Genomic DNA, 17995 nt, shown 5'->3' with positions numbered 1-17995 from the left:
TTTCTCTACTAGTTTGAAATGCCACATTTATAATATGTTCTTAGAATATGACCCTAAATTATAAAATATTCACTACTAGAATTTTAACTTTTCTTGGCTGTCCTTAGTGATACATTAGTGATGATGTTTATTTTTAGAGTACAGTGATTTTTTTTTCTTTACCACAATATGCTATTCTACTCCATCATTTCCAGTCTTCCTCTTCATTGAAATACTTCAGTGGCTTCCCATTATGCCTGGAGTCCAGCCTCACCACGCACCACTGTCCCATTTCAGCCACAGGGCCCTTCGCTAAGTCCAAGGAACACAACGTATGCCCACCTGCCTCCAGGCCCCCGTGCATGTTATTCCCCTTTTCCCCAGCAGGTATCGGCCTGACAACCTCTGCACGCTTGGGTACATATATATAAAAAAGCGAAATTTCATATTTCCCATTAAAACTGTGAATCACAGAATTGAATTCTGTGGCTATTACAAGCGTATTACGGTAAGAGGTCAGAAAGATGGTATGTCAGGTAGGTTTTGGTGCCCGCTGGCTTAATTAAAAGGTTTGCCAGAAATTATGGGATATGAAGTAAAATACAAGGACATAGGGTTGGTCACACGAAGAGATAATATTCTTTGCATACTGGCTAGTTGGGTGGGGCTCAGTATGGTGATTCAAGCTGCCAACATATTTCATGCATCTGTATCCTTGATGCCAGGCGTAGAAAGATGAGTAATGCTTGGTTTCTGCCCACAAGTTTCTCCTAGTCCAATAGGAATGATGAACATTCCTACTTAAATATGAAAGCTTCTCTGCTAGTAGTGCATTCTCTCTGCAAAGTCCTGCAAAAGCTTCACAGAGAGGATGTTATTTGAGCCTGACTTTGTATGATAAAGTAGAACTTTGCCAGACATGGAAGGAAAATAATTCCAGGCAGAGAAAGGATGAGCAAAGCACAGAATCTCAAAATACTTGGCATATTGGGGAATGTTCTGTACAGAGATGATAGTTGATGCTGCTGGAAAGACTCTTTGAGACAAGGCCGTGAAGGGCTGTGAATTCCATGCCAAGGAGTTTTTAAGTCATGTTGTAGAAAATGGAGAGCCATCTGAGGTTTTCAGTCATTACAATAATAAGATCTTTTCTCAGTTTTTGGACCAAAAGCATCAGAGGATGAATTTACAGGAATGGAAGAGTGAGTGTAGCAGCCAGCCAAATATTGATCCCCATATTCCTCACCATCTGTTTCTTGTAATTCTCTAGGAACAGTCTTTAGCTACCAAATCAGCCCATAAAAACAGATGAAAAACTCAGGGTTCTGCAATTAAATGGATAATTGGATTTCTTTCTCTGTTTTCTCAAAAATAATATGAGTCTCTTTGGAAATAGGAGAATAAATAAGATGATACCTGTTGAATTCAGCAAATATGGAGACCAACTAAGTGGAAATTCTGTGCCAGAAATTGTATAGGATATATATTGACTCATTCATGCAACTAACATTTATTGAGGACCTACTATGTTTTAAATAATCTGCTTGTTCCTAAGGTACAAGGGGGAACCAAGGACACACAGTCTCATGCATCTTGGAGTTTACAGAGTAATAATGGATTCAAATATTAACTAAATCATCCATACCAATAAGTGCATATTTGTAAATTTTTGTAAATTCTATCGAAATTGGGGAATCTAAGAGTTGAAAATAGAAGTAAAACTATCCCCATTATTAGATATAAGTTTTCTATCAGGGTGATCTGCAAATATTTTCTCCCAGTCTGTGGCTTTGCTTTTTGTTCTTTAACAGTATCTTCCATAGAGCAGAAGTTTTTAATTTTAATGAAGTCCAAGTTACTGATTTTTTTCTTTCATGGATGGTGCTTTTGGTGTTATATCTAAAAACTCATTTCCAAACCCAAGGTTATCAAGATTTTCTCCAATGTTATCTTCTAGGAGTTTTACAGTTTCGGATTTTACAATTAGGTCTGTGATCCATTTTGAGTTAATTTATGTGAAAGGGGCCAGGTTAGTGTCTAGATTTTTTTTTTTATTTTTGCATATGGACATCCAGCTTTTCCAGCTCCATAGGTTGAGAAATCCCCAGAGAACTTTACAGTCTAGTTAAGGAAATAGGGCTCATATACAAATGATGGGCTGAAATGCCATAACTAAAATATTTGTCCTGAAGGATGTATAGAATTATGCTGAGAAGTTTTAAGAGGTGACATTTGAGGTGAGCTGTGAACATAAAGTTTCATCATACAGCTGAAGAGGAAATAATATAAACAAAAGGTAAATCTTACTGACTGCAATGTTGAGAAGAATGTAGAAGGCAAAGGTGGCAGCAGGGAACCTTCCTGGGTGGGAGGAGATAGTGATAGTGGGATGCAATATGGCAGAGGTGATGGTGGTAGGATATTGTTGGTCCTGGATGGACTTTGACATTAAGCTGATGGAATTTGTATGTAGATTGCATGAAAGATATGAGAGAAAGAGAAGAGCTAAGGATCCCTAAGCTTTTTAACATAAACAATCAGGAGAGTGGAGTCACCATTTACTGAGATAAGAATTATGGGACAGGAGCAGGTTTGGGGCTGCATATTCAGGAGGGGTTGGGATGTGTTAAGTCTGCCTGTTAGACTTCTGAGTGAAGTGTTGAGTAAGCAGTTGGATGCTTAAGTCTGGAGATCAGCAGAGTTGTCAATGCGTAAGTGGTATTTAAAGCTCTGAAATCAGGAAGTGAGTAGATACAGAAGAAAATAACCACAAGGATTGAAGCTCCAGAGATCCCAAACATGACAGTTAGAAAGATGAGGAGGAACCAGAAAAAGATACTCAGGTGGAGATGCCAGTGAGGCAAGGAAGAGAATCAAGAGAAGTGTACAGGACACTAAAACAAGTATATTTAAGAAGGAGTTTGTTGATGCTGCCAGTACGTTAAGTAAAATGAGGACTTAGACTTGACCATTGGATTTAGCAGTGTAAGGCCATTAATGTTCTTAACAAGAGCTATTTCCATGGAGTAAGAAATGGCAGCCTGACTGAAATGGGTTTTCTTAAAGTATGGAAAGAAATTAAGTAGAGATAATTCTTTTGAGGATTTTTCTTGCTATAAAGCGAGGAAATAAAAGAGTAGATGAAAGAAATTGGAACTCAAGAAAGGGTGTTGTGTTTGTTTCTTTTCAGACAAGTACTATAATACCTGAGAGGGAAAAATGAGTGATGTTAGGAATGAGAGAGGAACCAGTGGAAGTGGTGTCCTTGAATAAATGAGAGAAGACAGAATCCAGTGAACCAAAAGAGGGGCTGGCCAAAGATAGAGGTGGGGACAGTTTATCAATAGTGACTTAATTCTAAAACATCCAGTGTTGGCAGGGATGTGAAGAAAAAGGAACATTCATGCACTGTTGGTGGGAATGCAAATTGGTGCAGCCATGGTGGAAGACAGTATGGAAGTTCCCCCAAAAATTAAAAGTAGAACTACCATATGATCCAGGAATTACACTACTTGGTATTTACTCAAAGAAAACAAAAATACTAATTCAAAGGGATACACGCACTCCTATGTTTATTGCAGCATTATCTACAATAGCCAAACTGTGGAAACAGCCCAAGTGTCCATTGATAGATGAATGGATAAAGAAGATGTGGTGTGTGTGTGTGTGTGTGTGTGTGTGTGTGTGATGGACTATTATTCAGCCAAAAAAAGAATGAAATTTTGCCAACAAAACAACATGGATGGAACTAGAGTATAATGCTAAGTGACATAAGCTAGTCAGAGAAAGACAAATACCATGATTTCATTCATATGTGGAATTTAAGAAACAAAACAAACAAAGGAAAAAAAGAGACCAACCAAAAAACAGACTCTTAACTATAGAGAACAAACTGATGGTTGCCAGAAGGCTGTAGGTGGGAGCATGGACGAAATAGGTGAAACAGATTAAGAGTAACACTTATCTTGATGAACACTGAGTAGTATATGGAATTGTTGAATCACCATATTGTATGCCTGACATGAATATAACACTATGTTAACTACACTGGAATTAAAAAATTTGAAAAATAGTGACCTAATTCTCTAAGCAATGAGAAACCATTAAAGTCTACTGAGTAAGTAGTATGGTTCTTGTTATTCCTCATAGTCTATTCTTTTTACAAATGGACAAATTCAAATGCTTAAAAGTACAGTTGACCCTTGAACAACATGGGCTTGAGCTGCACTGGTTCACTTGTATGCAGATTTTTTCCAATAAATACAATATAACACTGTAAGTGTATTTTCTCTTATTATTTTCTTTTTTTTTTAATTTTATTTATTTTGAGGGTGAGAGAGCGTGTGAGCAGGGGAGGAGCAGAGGGAGAGGGGGAGAGAGAATTCTGCACAGAGCCCAACATGAGGCTTGATCTCACAAACTATGAGATCATGACTTCTGAGCTGAAATCAAGAATCAGACACTTAACCACTGAACCACCCAGGCACCCCTATTCTTCATGATTTTCTTAATAGTATTTTCTTTTCCTAGCTTACTTTATTGTAAGAATACAGAATAAAATATGTATAACATAGAAAATATGTGCTAATCAACTTTATGTTATCGGTAAGGCTTCTGGTCAACACTATAGTTAAGTTTTGAGGAGTCAAAAGTTATACCTGGATTTTTGACTTCGTGGAGGCATTGGAACCTCTAACCCCACATTGTTTCAAAAGTCTACTGTATCTCCAAAAATAAACCTTGAAAATACAGTTTTGTTCAAAACACCAAGTAGATGAGAATTTCATGGCCAGAAAAGTTGAAACAAACCATGGTGTCTATCTCAGCAGCTTCCACAGCCTTCGTGTCAAATCAAGAACCTTTGGCTATTCTCTGAAGTTGCTGAAATGTTTCCTTTGAAAATAAATTCCTAGTGCCTGAAACCAATTTTCTACGTACGTCTAACCATTTGAAAATTCACAATGGGGTTTATTTTGTATTTCTCTTAAAAATTGATGAATAATAATTTTTAATGTTGCCATTCCTTGGCCACCAATGGTCTGACACTACCTCAGACAAAATTGGAAATCTAATGAATTCAGATCTCTCTGACTCACCAATTTGTAACAGATCAAGTCACACATAGGAATTTAGAGGAAGCTTCCAAGCAAATTATATATAGGAGAGTTCTTGATAGAATTAATGGACTCTTTTCATCATCTGTGAGGTAAGCTTGACATGTTGTAATTTTCCAATAGAGAGGAGAAAACAGATAAAATGTATTAGGCTATTTTCTGATAAGTGGTCATCATTGAATTTAGGAAATCAGCTTCGTAGAAGTTTTTTTAATCTCCTATGTATCTAAAACCTACTTCCGCTATGATCAGTGATAAGGTCTCAAGTCAGAAAGGATTTTTCTCTTTGTACTGCTCCACAGACATGAACGTATTCACACCAAGAAAAGTAACTTCAGTAGATCACTAATATCCACTCTGAAGGATGTAGACGATTTAGCAACCCTAGAAGTTTTGGATGAGGTAAGAAACGTGGCTTAATTAAACTTAAACATTCTAGATTTTGTTTAATTTATAGATATGAACAGGAAGTTGTTTGAATAGCATCTGTATGCAATGTCTCTTAGCTTCCTGATTATCTCTCCCATCTTCACTTTTAATACGTATAACTCAAATTTCCAGATCTTTCCAGCCTAACGTCAATTTTTTTTCTTTTTTTGATAGTCAGGTTACAAAGGTGTGGGTTCCCACTAGCATGAGTTGCTTATAAGTTACAGACCCTTTTTCCTCTGAATTCTTTTCAGAAAGCTCAGAGGGATGATTTACTGAAGTCAGAAAATGGTCTGCTTCCTACAACCTCTAATGTGGCATCCTCCTTCTATTTCCTCTTCTGTTCCACTCTCAGTGTCTATACCCAGAGGCTTCTAGGAAACCTCAAGAGCCTGTCTGTCTTAACTAGGGTCAGTGTCCTGCTTGTGGGGTCCCAGATCCCCTGATATCAGAGAGCTGGGCCTTTAGGGCAGTGAATTCTACTTGACGCTTCTTACCCAGTGCCTCACAGCTATCTCAAGCATCTCTTATGAAGGTACAAATACAAGCCAGTAAATTATAGCTTCAGCCTCCCTTCCTCTCATCTCCCTTCATTCTGGATAATCAGATCATTAGAGAAATAAGTAGCTCCTTTTCAATAACAAGTTGGGATCTCTATCCTGCCTGATCAACTTTTTTTTTTTTTAAATACATCTGATACATGCCAGAACATTTTCCTTTGAGATTCATCAAATCAGGAGACATCTTCTGAACAGAAGTAGTCATTTGGTAAATTTAGGGTGGCTTAAACAACTGAAGTACTTGCTCGAAATAATCTTTCTTGGGAACATCAAATATCTTGTAATCAAGTAGTGTTCTCAAGTCAGAGATTTGCCAGCACCTTTATGAATCTTTTCATACCACATTTTTCAATGATGTGAATTTCTGGATTTGTATATTATAAAGAAGACTTCACTCATCATGTTGCTGACCTATATATTAAACACTGGGTTTATTTGTTTCTGTTATCTGTGCTTTTGTTTTTGTCTCTTTTGAGCTATGATGTTTTGCTATTCTCGTGTCATGTCTTAAATGATGATTTCTGACACTATTAAAATTGATTCCATGTACTCATGATTTATCAACTATGAAAGTTACTTCTCCACACATTTCACTGTACCTCATAAAGCCAAATGTCTCAGCAAAGGGCTAAGATATTCTACAGAGCCACTAAATAACCTTGATTTGGAATAAAATCATGTTCACTGTATCTTCCCTTCCCTTTTCTATTGGTTTTTCTCTCTCTTTTTTTTTTTCATCTTCCACATTTACTTACTTCCTGGAAGGCTTTCTACATATAATATCCCTGTAATATCTCACGTGACCTTTGGAAAACGCACAGAACAATGCCATACCTCTATGGCTCTCAAAACAAGAAAATGTCTGCCCCGTGGAAGGATAGTTGCTGACCCAATGTTATACTTCTTACTATCAGCATATCTATTTCCTTCTGATCCTTGGTCCAGATTCCAGATGTTTTATTTATTACTGTTTACATTTTAAATTGTAACTACCCTTAAATTATTTTTAAGAAAAAAATATTTTTATTTTATTACAGAATACAGTCTCCGAGCAACTTGAGAAGTGTTATTCCAGAGATCAGATTTACATCTATGTGGGAGATATACTCATTGCTCTTAATCCTTTTCAGAGTCTGTGTCTTTATTCCACAGAGGTATGTGGTGTGGCTTACATTCTTTTACTTTGTACTAGTAATTATACTATTCAGATATTTAAATTAATTTAGATGATGCCAAAGAAAGTTTTATTCAATATCTTGAATAAACAGATAATTATTGCTAAAACATAGAGATAGGAAAAATAGAAGGTGAATCAGTCTGGATATGGTTTGTGGTCTTTCTTTTCCCAAAAGTATGTGGTGGAATGTTAATTACTTATAGTTATTGGTAACTGGCCTGTACTATGTATCATATTAATAAATAGATGTTTACAAAAGTGTATCTTATTGTCTACCTCTGAACCAAGTATGGGAGAGTGAAGAGCATAATTACATTTTTATACAGGTAATATATACTTAATGGCTATGAAACTTGTCATTATGAATTTTAAAATTCCTTTTGACATATTAGTTGGTTTTTAGTATCAGACAGTGTGTGTTTTTTTGAATATGAGTATATAATTATCTATTATTCAAGCCCTAATGGTTTAAATACAAATCAGTATTCTGGAATTAAGCTAGGCTGTTTTTCTTTTTCTTTTTTTTTTTAATTTTTTTTAAGTAATCTCTATACCACACATGGGGGTTGAACCCAGGATCCTGAGATTAAGAGTCACATGCTCTTCTGACTGGACCAGCCAGGCACCCTTTTCATTTTTTCATTTTTTCATTTTTTATTTTATTTTTTATTTCTTAAAGATTTTGTATACTTTTTTTAATGTTTATTTTTTTTTTTAATTTTTTTTTCAACATTTTTTTATTTATTTTTGGGACAGAGAGAGACAGAGCATGAACGGGGGAGGGGCAGAGAGAGAGGGAGACACAGAATCGGAAACAGGCTCCAGGCTCCGAGCCATCAGCCCAGAGCCTGACGCGGGGCTCGAACTCACGGACCGCGAGATCGTGACCTGGCTGAAGTCGGACGCTTAACCGACTGCGCCACCCAGGCGCCCCTTAATGTTTATTTTTGAGAGAGAGAGAGAACACGTGGGGGAGGAACGGAGAGAGGAGGACAGAGGATCCAAAGCGGGCTCTGTGCTGACAGCAGCGAGCCCGATGTGTGGCTCCATCTCATAAACTACGAGACCATGACTTGAGCTGAAGTCAGATACTCAACCAACTGAGCTACGGAGGCATCCCTATACTTTTTTTAAAGTTTATTTATTTATTTTGAAAGAGAGAGTAGAGGGTAAAGAGAAAGAGAAAATCCCAAGCAGGTTTCTCACTATCAGCACAGAGCTCGACGTAGGGCTCGATCCCTAGAGCTGTGAGATCATGACCTAAGCAGAAATCAAGAAATTACAGTATTTTGGGTTTCTGTTTGCTTGTTTTTTTGCTTTTTGGGTTTTTTTTTTTCTGAAATAATGGTATTTTGAAACATTAACTTCTTCTTTGAAAGTGGTTTGCACTCCCAAGAAAGTCTTCTTTTAAATACTGCTCCCAGTGTGATATTATATTTTATTATGTCACATCCTATTTCTGGATTTTTTTTTACATCAGGCCTTATTTTACATAATTGTGCATGATTTGTGCATGTAAATATGGGTAGTATGTGTGTGTAACATGTGTGTAAAGTTCTGGTGGTGTGAGAGTGTATTTTGATTTATATTTTGCTTAAAAATTGAGAGTCCTGTCTATAAATAATTTAAGATTTAAACAAAAACAAAAAGAAAAGCCCCACAAAATGTGTTCTTTTTAACCATTAGCATTCAAAACTATATATTGGAGCAAAGAGAACTGCCAATCCTCCTCACATTTTTGCAATGGCTGACGTAGGATACCAGTCCATGATAACATATAATTCAGATCAGGTAAGGAGAGTTTCACATTCTTAGAAATTGCCTTCTTAGGTTCTTATGTGTAAACCCGATCTTGTGAGGATGAACTTTTCTCATGGTTTCCTTTTCTTATTGTGCAGTGCATTGTTATTTCTGGAGAAAGTGGTGCTGGAAAGACTGAAAGTGCTCATCTTTTGGTTCGGCAGCTGACGGTGCTTGGAAAGGTATAATTTTTCTCTATCCTAACAGAAATATTTGTTATACTTCAGAACCTAATACAACTGATTAGATTAATGCTTGCTAATTCCCACATTTGATAATGTACAGAAATTATAAAACACACTTGTTATCCTCTGTGAGTTTAAAATATAACAAACAGTATAAAAAATATATGCTCTGGAGCGCCTGGGTGGCTCAGTCCATTAAGTGGCTGACGTCGGTTCAGGTCATTATCTCACAGCTTGTGAGTTCGAGCCCTGTGTCAGGCTCTGTGCTGACAGCTCAGAGCCTGGAGTCTCCTTCAGATTCTGTGTCTCCCTCTCTGTCTGCCCCTACCCCACTTGTGCTCTGTCTCTCAAAGGTGAATAAATGTTAATAAATAAATAAATATTAAAAAACAAAATAAAAAGCATACGCTCTGCTTTGAGGATATTCTAACTTTTCTCACTCTTATAGTAGGCAAGGCTTTATAAATGTGATATTCTCTATTTTTAGCCCCAGCACATTCACTAAATGCCTTCTTTACTTTTCTCCTTTTATTCCTTGTGGGTAAAAAAGAAGTTAATATACAAAAATCAATTTTACATATATAATATATATATCATCTATTTTATATGTAATACAAAAGTTAATTTGTATTATATATATAATGATAAATTATAATGATAGCAATGATAAATTATAAATTGAAATTTTAAAGTCTCATTTACAATAGCACCAAAAAATTACCTATTTATATCTAAATCTTCTAAAATATGTACCAAATTTGTATGCTGAAAAATGGAAAAAATGGATAAAAGAAATCAAAGAAGACCTACATAAATGGACTATACCATGTCCGTGGATTAAAAGATTCATTACATATGCCATTATGCCAAAGTTGATCTGTAGATTCAGTGCTATTACAATAAAAATACCAGCAGGATTTTTTTCTGTAGAAATTGACAAGCTGAATTAAAAATTTATATGGAAAGACAAAAGAGCTACAATAATCAAACAAATTTGATAAAGAACAAAGTTGGAGAGCTACTACTACTTGATTTTCACTCTCTGTAGAGCTACAATAGTTATTATATTCAATGTTAAAAGCCTAATTCACCAGGGAAAAATATTAGATTTCACCAAAATTAAGAACTTCTGTTCTCTGAATGACATTGTTAAAATGAAACAACAAGCTACATACTCAAAGAAACTATTTGCAAGTCACGAATCTAATAAAACTTGTATCCTTAATATATATATTATAAAAAAAAACTCTTAAAACCCAATAATAAGAAATCAAATAACAAAAAATTAACAAAAGGATGTATTAACTAGAGTTAGCTGATAAAAGTATATTTTTAAAAATGAACAGAAGGCTTGAACAGTCACTTCACCAAAGACAATATGTAGATGGCAGATAAACAAATGAAAAGTTGTTCAACATCAGTTGTCATTGGGGAAGTGCAAATTAAAACACAATGAGACATCATTACACACCTATTAAAATGTCTAATTTTTTCTTTTATCTAATAATACCAACTGCTGAGAAGCATGGGGAATAACTGGAACGCTCATATATTTCTGTTGAAATACAAAATACTGCAGTCACTTTGGAAAATAGTTTGGAAGTTTTGTTTTTGGGGTTTTTTTGTTGTCTTTTAAAGTTCATTTTGAGAGAGAGAGAGAGACAGAGAGAGAGAGAGAGAGAGAGAGAGAGCGCAAGTGGGGGGATGGGCAGAGAGAGAGGGAGAGAAAGAATCCTAAGCAGGGTCCATGCTCTCAGCGTGGAGCCTAGTGCAGGGCTCAAACCCATGAACTGTGAGACCATGACCTGAGCTAAAATCAAGAGTCCGACGCTTAACCGATGAACTACCCAGGCACCCTGGGAATATTTTTATAAATTTAAACTATACTTATCATCCAGCCCAGCAATCCTACTCTTAGTTTATTTATCCAAATAAAATGAAAACTCATGTTCATACAGAAACCACAGACAAATACGTATAGTGGCCTTGTTCATAATCTCCAGAATGAGGAAACAACCAAACAAGGGAATGGATAAACAAACCAGTACATCTATACAGTGGAATATTGTTCAATAACAAAAAGGAACAAACATTGATACAAGGAAGGAATCTCATTAGATGAGATTTGGATGAATGTCAGATGCATTGTGTTAAGTCAAAAGAGTCAGATTCAGATGACTATATGCTATATGATTCAATTTATATGTCATTCCTGAAAATTTAAAGTTATAGAGACAGGGTCATCTGAGTGGCTCCATCAGTTAAACATCTGCTGTTGATTTCAGCTCATGATCTCATGGTTGGTGGGTTCAAGCCCTGTGTTGGGCTCTGTGCTGACAGTTTGGAGTCTGGAGCCTGCTTTGGATTCTGTGTCTCCCTCTCTCTCTGCCCCTCCCCCCACTCTGAAAAAAATTTTAAAAAAACATTAAAAAATCAAAATTATAGAGAGAAACAAATCAGTGATTGTCACAGGCTGGGGATGGAGGGAGGGGTTGACTATAAAGGGTAGCAATATAGTTTTGGGAGGTGATGAAACTGTCCTATGTGTGGATTTGTAGTGGGGGTTATTTGATTGTACATGTTTGTAAAAACTTTCAGAACTGTGCTCTATAAAGGATAAATTTTTTTTATATATTTTAATGTTTATTATTTATTTTTGAGAGACACAGAGAAACAGAGCACAATTGGGAGAGGGGCAGAGAGAGAAGGAGACACAGAATCTGAAGCAGGCTCCAGGCTCTGAGCTGTCGGCACAGAGCCCAATGCAGGGCGCGGAGCTTGAACCCACAAACACGTGAGATCACAATCTGAGCCAAAGTCAGATGCTTAACCTCTTAACCAACTGAGCCACTATAAAGGATGAATTTTACTGTGTGTAAAAATATACCTTAATTTTTGAAAAAGAGAAGTTGACGATAGAAACTTGGTTTGATTTTCCAGGTAGGGTCCTTGAATAAAGTCAAGAAATATATATATGATTTTCCAGGTAGGGTCCTTGAATAAAGTCAAGAAATATATATATATAATATATATATATATATATATATATATATATATATATATATATATATATATTGTATATATGTATGTACATATATATATATGTATATATATATTAGGATGACTAAAATTAAGGAAAAAAAAACCATTGTGTACAACTGATCCCTGTGAAGATTTTTATTATGATCCACATAGTTATACACGATATAGTATTCTATTAAAATTTTTCCTCACTATGATTATAAGAATCTTCTAAGTACTGTGAGTGTAAGGACAGACTTAATCTCTCCATAAAAGGGTGAAGCTTCATCATGTCAAAACAACTTCTTAATTGAATCTAATTCATTTTCAGAATCATCAGTTGACAGATTTCTGTGCTTATATTAAAAATCAATTAACTGACAGATTTCTGTGCTTGTATTAAAAAATCAATTAACTAGTTTTTATGTTTTCAATCACGTGTGTGGGTGTGAAATAGAAACATGACTTTGCTAGAACTGGAACAGCCAGTAGTGACCAGGAAGCTAGTGCTACCTCAGGACTGTCATCCCAGTCCCTTCCGCATCCCATTTTCCATCAACTTCCCCTCTCCTTACTTCTAGGATAAGAAGAAAAAAAAAGGTGTGATTTTTGAGGGAGAGGGGTGGTGAGGCACAGCATATGATCCTGCCATAGAAGACTTGAACACCTGACTTAATTTACTCAAGGACCGTCCACGTCCACAAGGGCCTTTGCTATTCTCTTTTGTGGTTGCATAGAGGGTCCCGTCAATGATGGATTAACTTGTGCGTGACTTTTGTTTTGTAGATGTCAGTAAACCTGTTTATCTACTCACTTTATCTTATTCAGGAGCTAAAAATGTGATTTAATATTAACTGGGAATATATATCTCTCCCAGAATCCTACCCATATTAGATCTTATCATATCTTTTACTTATCTCCTTGATAAAGATTTACCAGATACAAAACAGGATGTTTGGTGGGTTGAATTTACATTTGTAATATGCAGTCCTTATAATCTTATTTAATAAAGGCACTGCTAGTTAATACAGGTGGATCAAGATGCTTTCTCACCTTTTATATGAGTGCAAATCCAGCCCCATTTTAGAAGGCCTAAGGTTGTTCCAATGCTCATTATTCTCTTCTCTCAACCCTTATTGCCTATCTTAGAAGCTACTAAAAGTCTTTATATGCCCCCAAACCCTCCTTGTAAATACCCACTCCAGCCCACCTACGTCCTAACATGGCCCGTGTTCCAGAAATACCAACTGCTCCTCTCCCTTACCTGTATAATTTGCATACCTTTAACACAGCTGATCTCAACCAGGTATTACATTAAACATAATCTACTCAATCTAATTTCTACCAAGATGTGAATGACTGATACCTCCTTAACCTAATTATAACAATAACACTTATTTCAGGGAAGGAGTATATGAGATGGGGTAGGAGAAAATAGAGGGACAGCCAAGTAGGCCCACTGACCTTGACTGGGGTTCCACCCCTTCCATCCACACTTCTGAACTGTTCTCAGTTTTCACAGTTCCTCCCTTTCCCCTACTTCTGAATTTACAAATTATCTTTACTCCCTTATTTCCAGCTTTAACAGCTTCCATGGAAGCAAGGGAAGTGGTTCTGATCTTGGGGAGCATTTGGATGGGGGCCCAGGGAAGTAGAGGAGGAATAACAAAATGAGAGGTATACCCCAGTATGCATAGTCTGCTTATAAATTGTGTTTGTAAATCGAGCACTGACCAGAACTATATTTCAGTAGAAAAAGTACAGAACATCTCTTTGCCCCTTGGAGAAAGCAAGTGGGTGAATGCACTTACGGGAAAGGAAAAATAGTCTAGATATTGTAACATCTGGCAGTATGCCAAGAATATGCTCTCAGTACATTTATGTCTACATATAGTGCTTATCAAAGAAGAGGCATTTTATTATATACAAAATCAATTTTTTACATTTAAAGAACAATCTTGACATTTTCTCTAGGCTAATAACAGAACTCTGCAAGAGAAGATTTTACAAGTGAACAATTTGGTGGAAGCCTTTGGCAATGCCTCCACTATTATAAATGACAATTCCAGCCGATTTGGAAAATATTTAGAAATGAAATTTACCTCTTCTGGAGCTGTAGTGGGAGCACAGATTTATGAATACCTTCTGGAGAAATCCCGAGTTATCCACCAGCCTCTGTAAGTCCGTGTCAAATATTTTCTTTTTTTCTGGGAAACAAGCAAAAATAACGCTTTTGTTTTAATGCTAAAATGTCTTACGTATTCAACAAACTCAACAAAATGTTATTGATCATCTACTACGTGCAACGCACTTGTTAGAATTGAAAAGGTCCCTCAGCACTGTCTTACTCTCACATGTGTTATATCTAGTAGAGGAGTTAATAAATCACCTAAAATTTATGATACCAGATATAAAACGTATGCCCATCATAGATACTAACAGGTAAAATGATTGGAATGATTTCGGAAGTAGGGGAGCATATATTTCTTTACACAAAACTAAAGTGAAATTTAATTAGACATCAGTCTTTTTTTCTTTTAAATGTTTACATACATAAATAGATCTTTGTATGAATTCTATCCTTCCCATGGTTATACACATGGGACCAAATAAAAGATTCAGGTATGGCCTTAATTGTATTGCCCTTTTAATTTACAGCTGATTTAATGCTGTAAATTCCATGCTTTGGCGTTAAGTTAAAGGAGTTCCTTTCAGCAGTTTATAGCTGAATGGCAATATTTCTCTCCTGTCCTAATGCTTGCAGAACATCTTTGTTTGTTATTCTTATGTGGGAACTATAGTCGAAACATTATATTTGTACCCCTGTATTTATATTCCTTTTAAAAGGTGTGGCAAGTTAGTCTTTCCTTTTTCTTCTGTAGGTTTTACACCAAACATACCTACATTACTATAGTAGTAGGTCATTTGTTAAATTCATGGGAACACAAGCTCTTGTTATGTATTACTACATTATTATTTAACATAAATGCTTTCAAAGTTGCTATCATTCAATTTGTGAGTCAATTGTGAATATAAGTTGCCTGGGGTTCACCTCCTGAACTCAGCTTTCAATGTGGAAAATTATCCTTTGGTCCGTGCTCAATTCAAAATACATAAGAAATGATTATAAGACGAGTGTTTTGAATTGTGGCTTCACTACATGTTAGTTCACTTTGGGTAAGATATTTAAACCCTAAAAACCCTTCTAGGACCTTGGTTCTATGTGTGATTTGAAAAACTTAACCTCTCTGCACCTCAGGTTTTCATCTTTAAAATGGAAATAGCAGTAGTACCTACCTATCAGTTAAGATAATGCCTGTAAAGCATTTAGCACAATGAATAACACATAGTAAGAACCCATAAGTTTAAGCCATTATTAGCAGTAATGGTGTGGATAGTTGTGCAAAAACTTAGAAACAACACCTAGCACAGTACAGTAGATGGCAGCTACTATTATCGATGTGTGCCAGGTCCCCAGGGCTTAGTGAATACGCATGTCTGTGCCTCTGTCACCCATGCCTAGAGGAACCTTGGGGTCTTATACAGATGTGCAGACTTAACTGGTTCTCAAAACAATCTGTCCTGTTCTCAGAACTGTGTAAGACTCTCCTTCAGGCCTCTGGGGAAGAACTACCTAAGGGCGTGAATTACTGAGATTTGGGTGGGGCCACCATGGTACACAATGTCAGGGGGTACCATACACCGGGGTTCTATGGAACTATGTGTCTTGTGAACAGTAACTTCTGGAGCTACACAATGAGGCCCTGTGTTTGTAATAATAGAAACAACCTTGTTAATGTTTATTGATATATTTAGGATATATTCTAGGAAATTGCACAATTAAGATCATATTTTAGACAGGCTGTGAGTTAATTAAGCTTTTTTTTCCAACTATCCAAAGGAACTATTCTAGTTTTACAATGTTGTTTATCGGGGAAAAGCACTTTTAGGGCACCTGCGTGGCTCAGTCAGTTGTTAAGCATCCTCTTGATTTTGGTCCAGGTCATGATCTCACAATTTGTGAGATCGAGCCCCCCTTAGGGCTCTACACTAACAGTACAGAGTCTGCTTAGGATTCTCTCTCTCCCTCTCTCTTTGCCCTTCCCCTGCTCGTTCACACACATGTGCGTGTGCTGTCTCTCAAAGTAAATAAACATTTTTTTTTAAAGGCACTCTTAAGTTCCCAACTTACAGTCAGGTTGAAATTCAACTCAGTTTATAATTTGAATATAGCTGCCTTATAATTTTTCCATTTTTCTATTTTTTTACACCTATATTTTTTTTACTTAGTTTCAGTTGCATTTTTAAATTCTAGAGAAGCTTTTCATGATCTTTGAAAATGAAGTGTCAAACAGACAAGTGAAGAATTCTTTCAGTCAGAGAACGAGGCAGAGTGAAGAATGAGTCTAGGTGACAGAGAAGAAGCAGAACAGACATCTGTGTCTTTTAAATGAACTTACCCTTTCTTTTAAGGAAATAAGTTCTTTTCTCTTTTTGCCTCTGCCCATGTCATCCCACCCTAATCTCTCACCACATTTATTTTTATATATATTTGTATTTATCTATATATGTTTGTATATTTTAAATATTTATAAATAATAAGTATAAATAATTATTAATATATTCATAAATACATGTTTATATGTGTGTTATATATGTTTATATATTTTTAATTTATTTTTTAACATATTTATTATTTATTTTTGAAAGAGAGGGAGAGAGAGACCCCCAAGTAGGCTTCACGCCAACAGCTCAGAACCTGATGAGGGACTCAAACTCATGAACTGTGAGATCATGACCTGAGTTGAAATCAGATGTCACTTAATCAACTGAGCCATCCAGTCGCCCCTATTTTTTTATTTCTTTTTTTTAAATATTTATTTGAGAAAGAGAGAGAGCAAACGAGCACAAGTTGGGGAGGGGCAGAGAAAGAGAGACGGAAGCAGAGAATCTGAAGCAGGCTCCAGGCTCTGAGCTGTCAGCACAGACCCCAACATGGGGCTCAAACCCACGAACTGTGAGATCATGACCTGAGCTGAAGTTGGATGCTTAACCGACTGAGCCACCCAGGTGCCCCTATTTTTTTTTTCTTTTTCTAATGATGGAAGTGTCATGTCATTTGTGGCTTAAATCTTCATTTAAATGTGGATAATTTTAAAGAAGAAATTCTTAAAGGGGGTTACTTAATTTCAAGAAGAAAATGAGTATATTGAAATCAATGCTAGATAATTCTCACAAATATACATTATCGCTGTTTCACTGCACTTTCCTTCCCTTACTACAGTTTCATGCAGGAAGCATTGATTGTGTTTCACTCACATGCCCAGTACTTTACCAGATGCTGCAGGAGGCATCCATACAGTGGGAGATGTGGTGCTCTTTACAGAGGAAGGAAAATATTATTCATGGAACACTTACTGTGTGTCCGGCACTGTGCTAATAAGCACTTTATATCCATTTTAATTCTTACAGTGATAGGACAGGATATTCTTGCTGTTTTGCATGTAAGACTGGGACTGAGAATTGTAATAAGTCACCTAATGCCAAAAAGCTAATAAATGACTGAGTTGGGGTTTGAACCCATGTCTCTGTCTGACTCCAAAGTCCATAATTCATTCATTGATCCTTTTGGCAAATATTTATCAAGTACCTACTCTGTGCCAGGAACTGTACTAGGCACAGGAGATATAAAGCTGAATGACATAGGATTGCTCCAATAAAGCAGTTCAG

General features: G+C 36.2%; 1 protein-coding gene across 7 annotated transcripts in view; it reads left to right on the top strand.

Annotated features, from left to right (window-relative positions):
• The window catches only part of MYO3A (myosin IIIA), a 254494-nt gene that overhangs the window by 101386 nt on the left and 135113 nt on the right, over positions 1-17995 (top strand). For all 7 annotated transcript variants that reach the window (XM_058681663.1, XM_058681668.1, XM_058681665.1 and 4 more), the window contains exons 10-14: positions 5396-5495; positions 7120-7236; positions 8946-9050; positions 9158-9241; positions 14240-14442. In XM_058681663.1, the coding sequence (XP_058537646.1) occupies positions 5396-5495; positions 7120-7236; positions 8946-9050; positions 9158-9241; positions 14240-14442 (609 nt within the window). The remainder of the gene's footprint in view (positions 1-5395; positions 5496-7119; positions 7237-8945; positions 9051-9157; positions 9242-14239; positions 14443-17995) is intronic.

This window comes from Neofelis nebulosa, chromosome 8 (assembly GCF_028018385.1).
Source record: "Neofelis nebulosa isolate mNeoNeb1 chromosome 8, mNeoNeb1.pri, whole genome shotgun sequence".
Lineage (NCBI taxonomy): Eukaryota > Metazoa > Chordata > Mammalia > Carnivora > Felidae > Neofelis > Neofelis nebulosa.
Note: the sequence above shows the minus strand (reverse complement) of the source record. Positions and strands in the feature narration are given on the sequence as shown.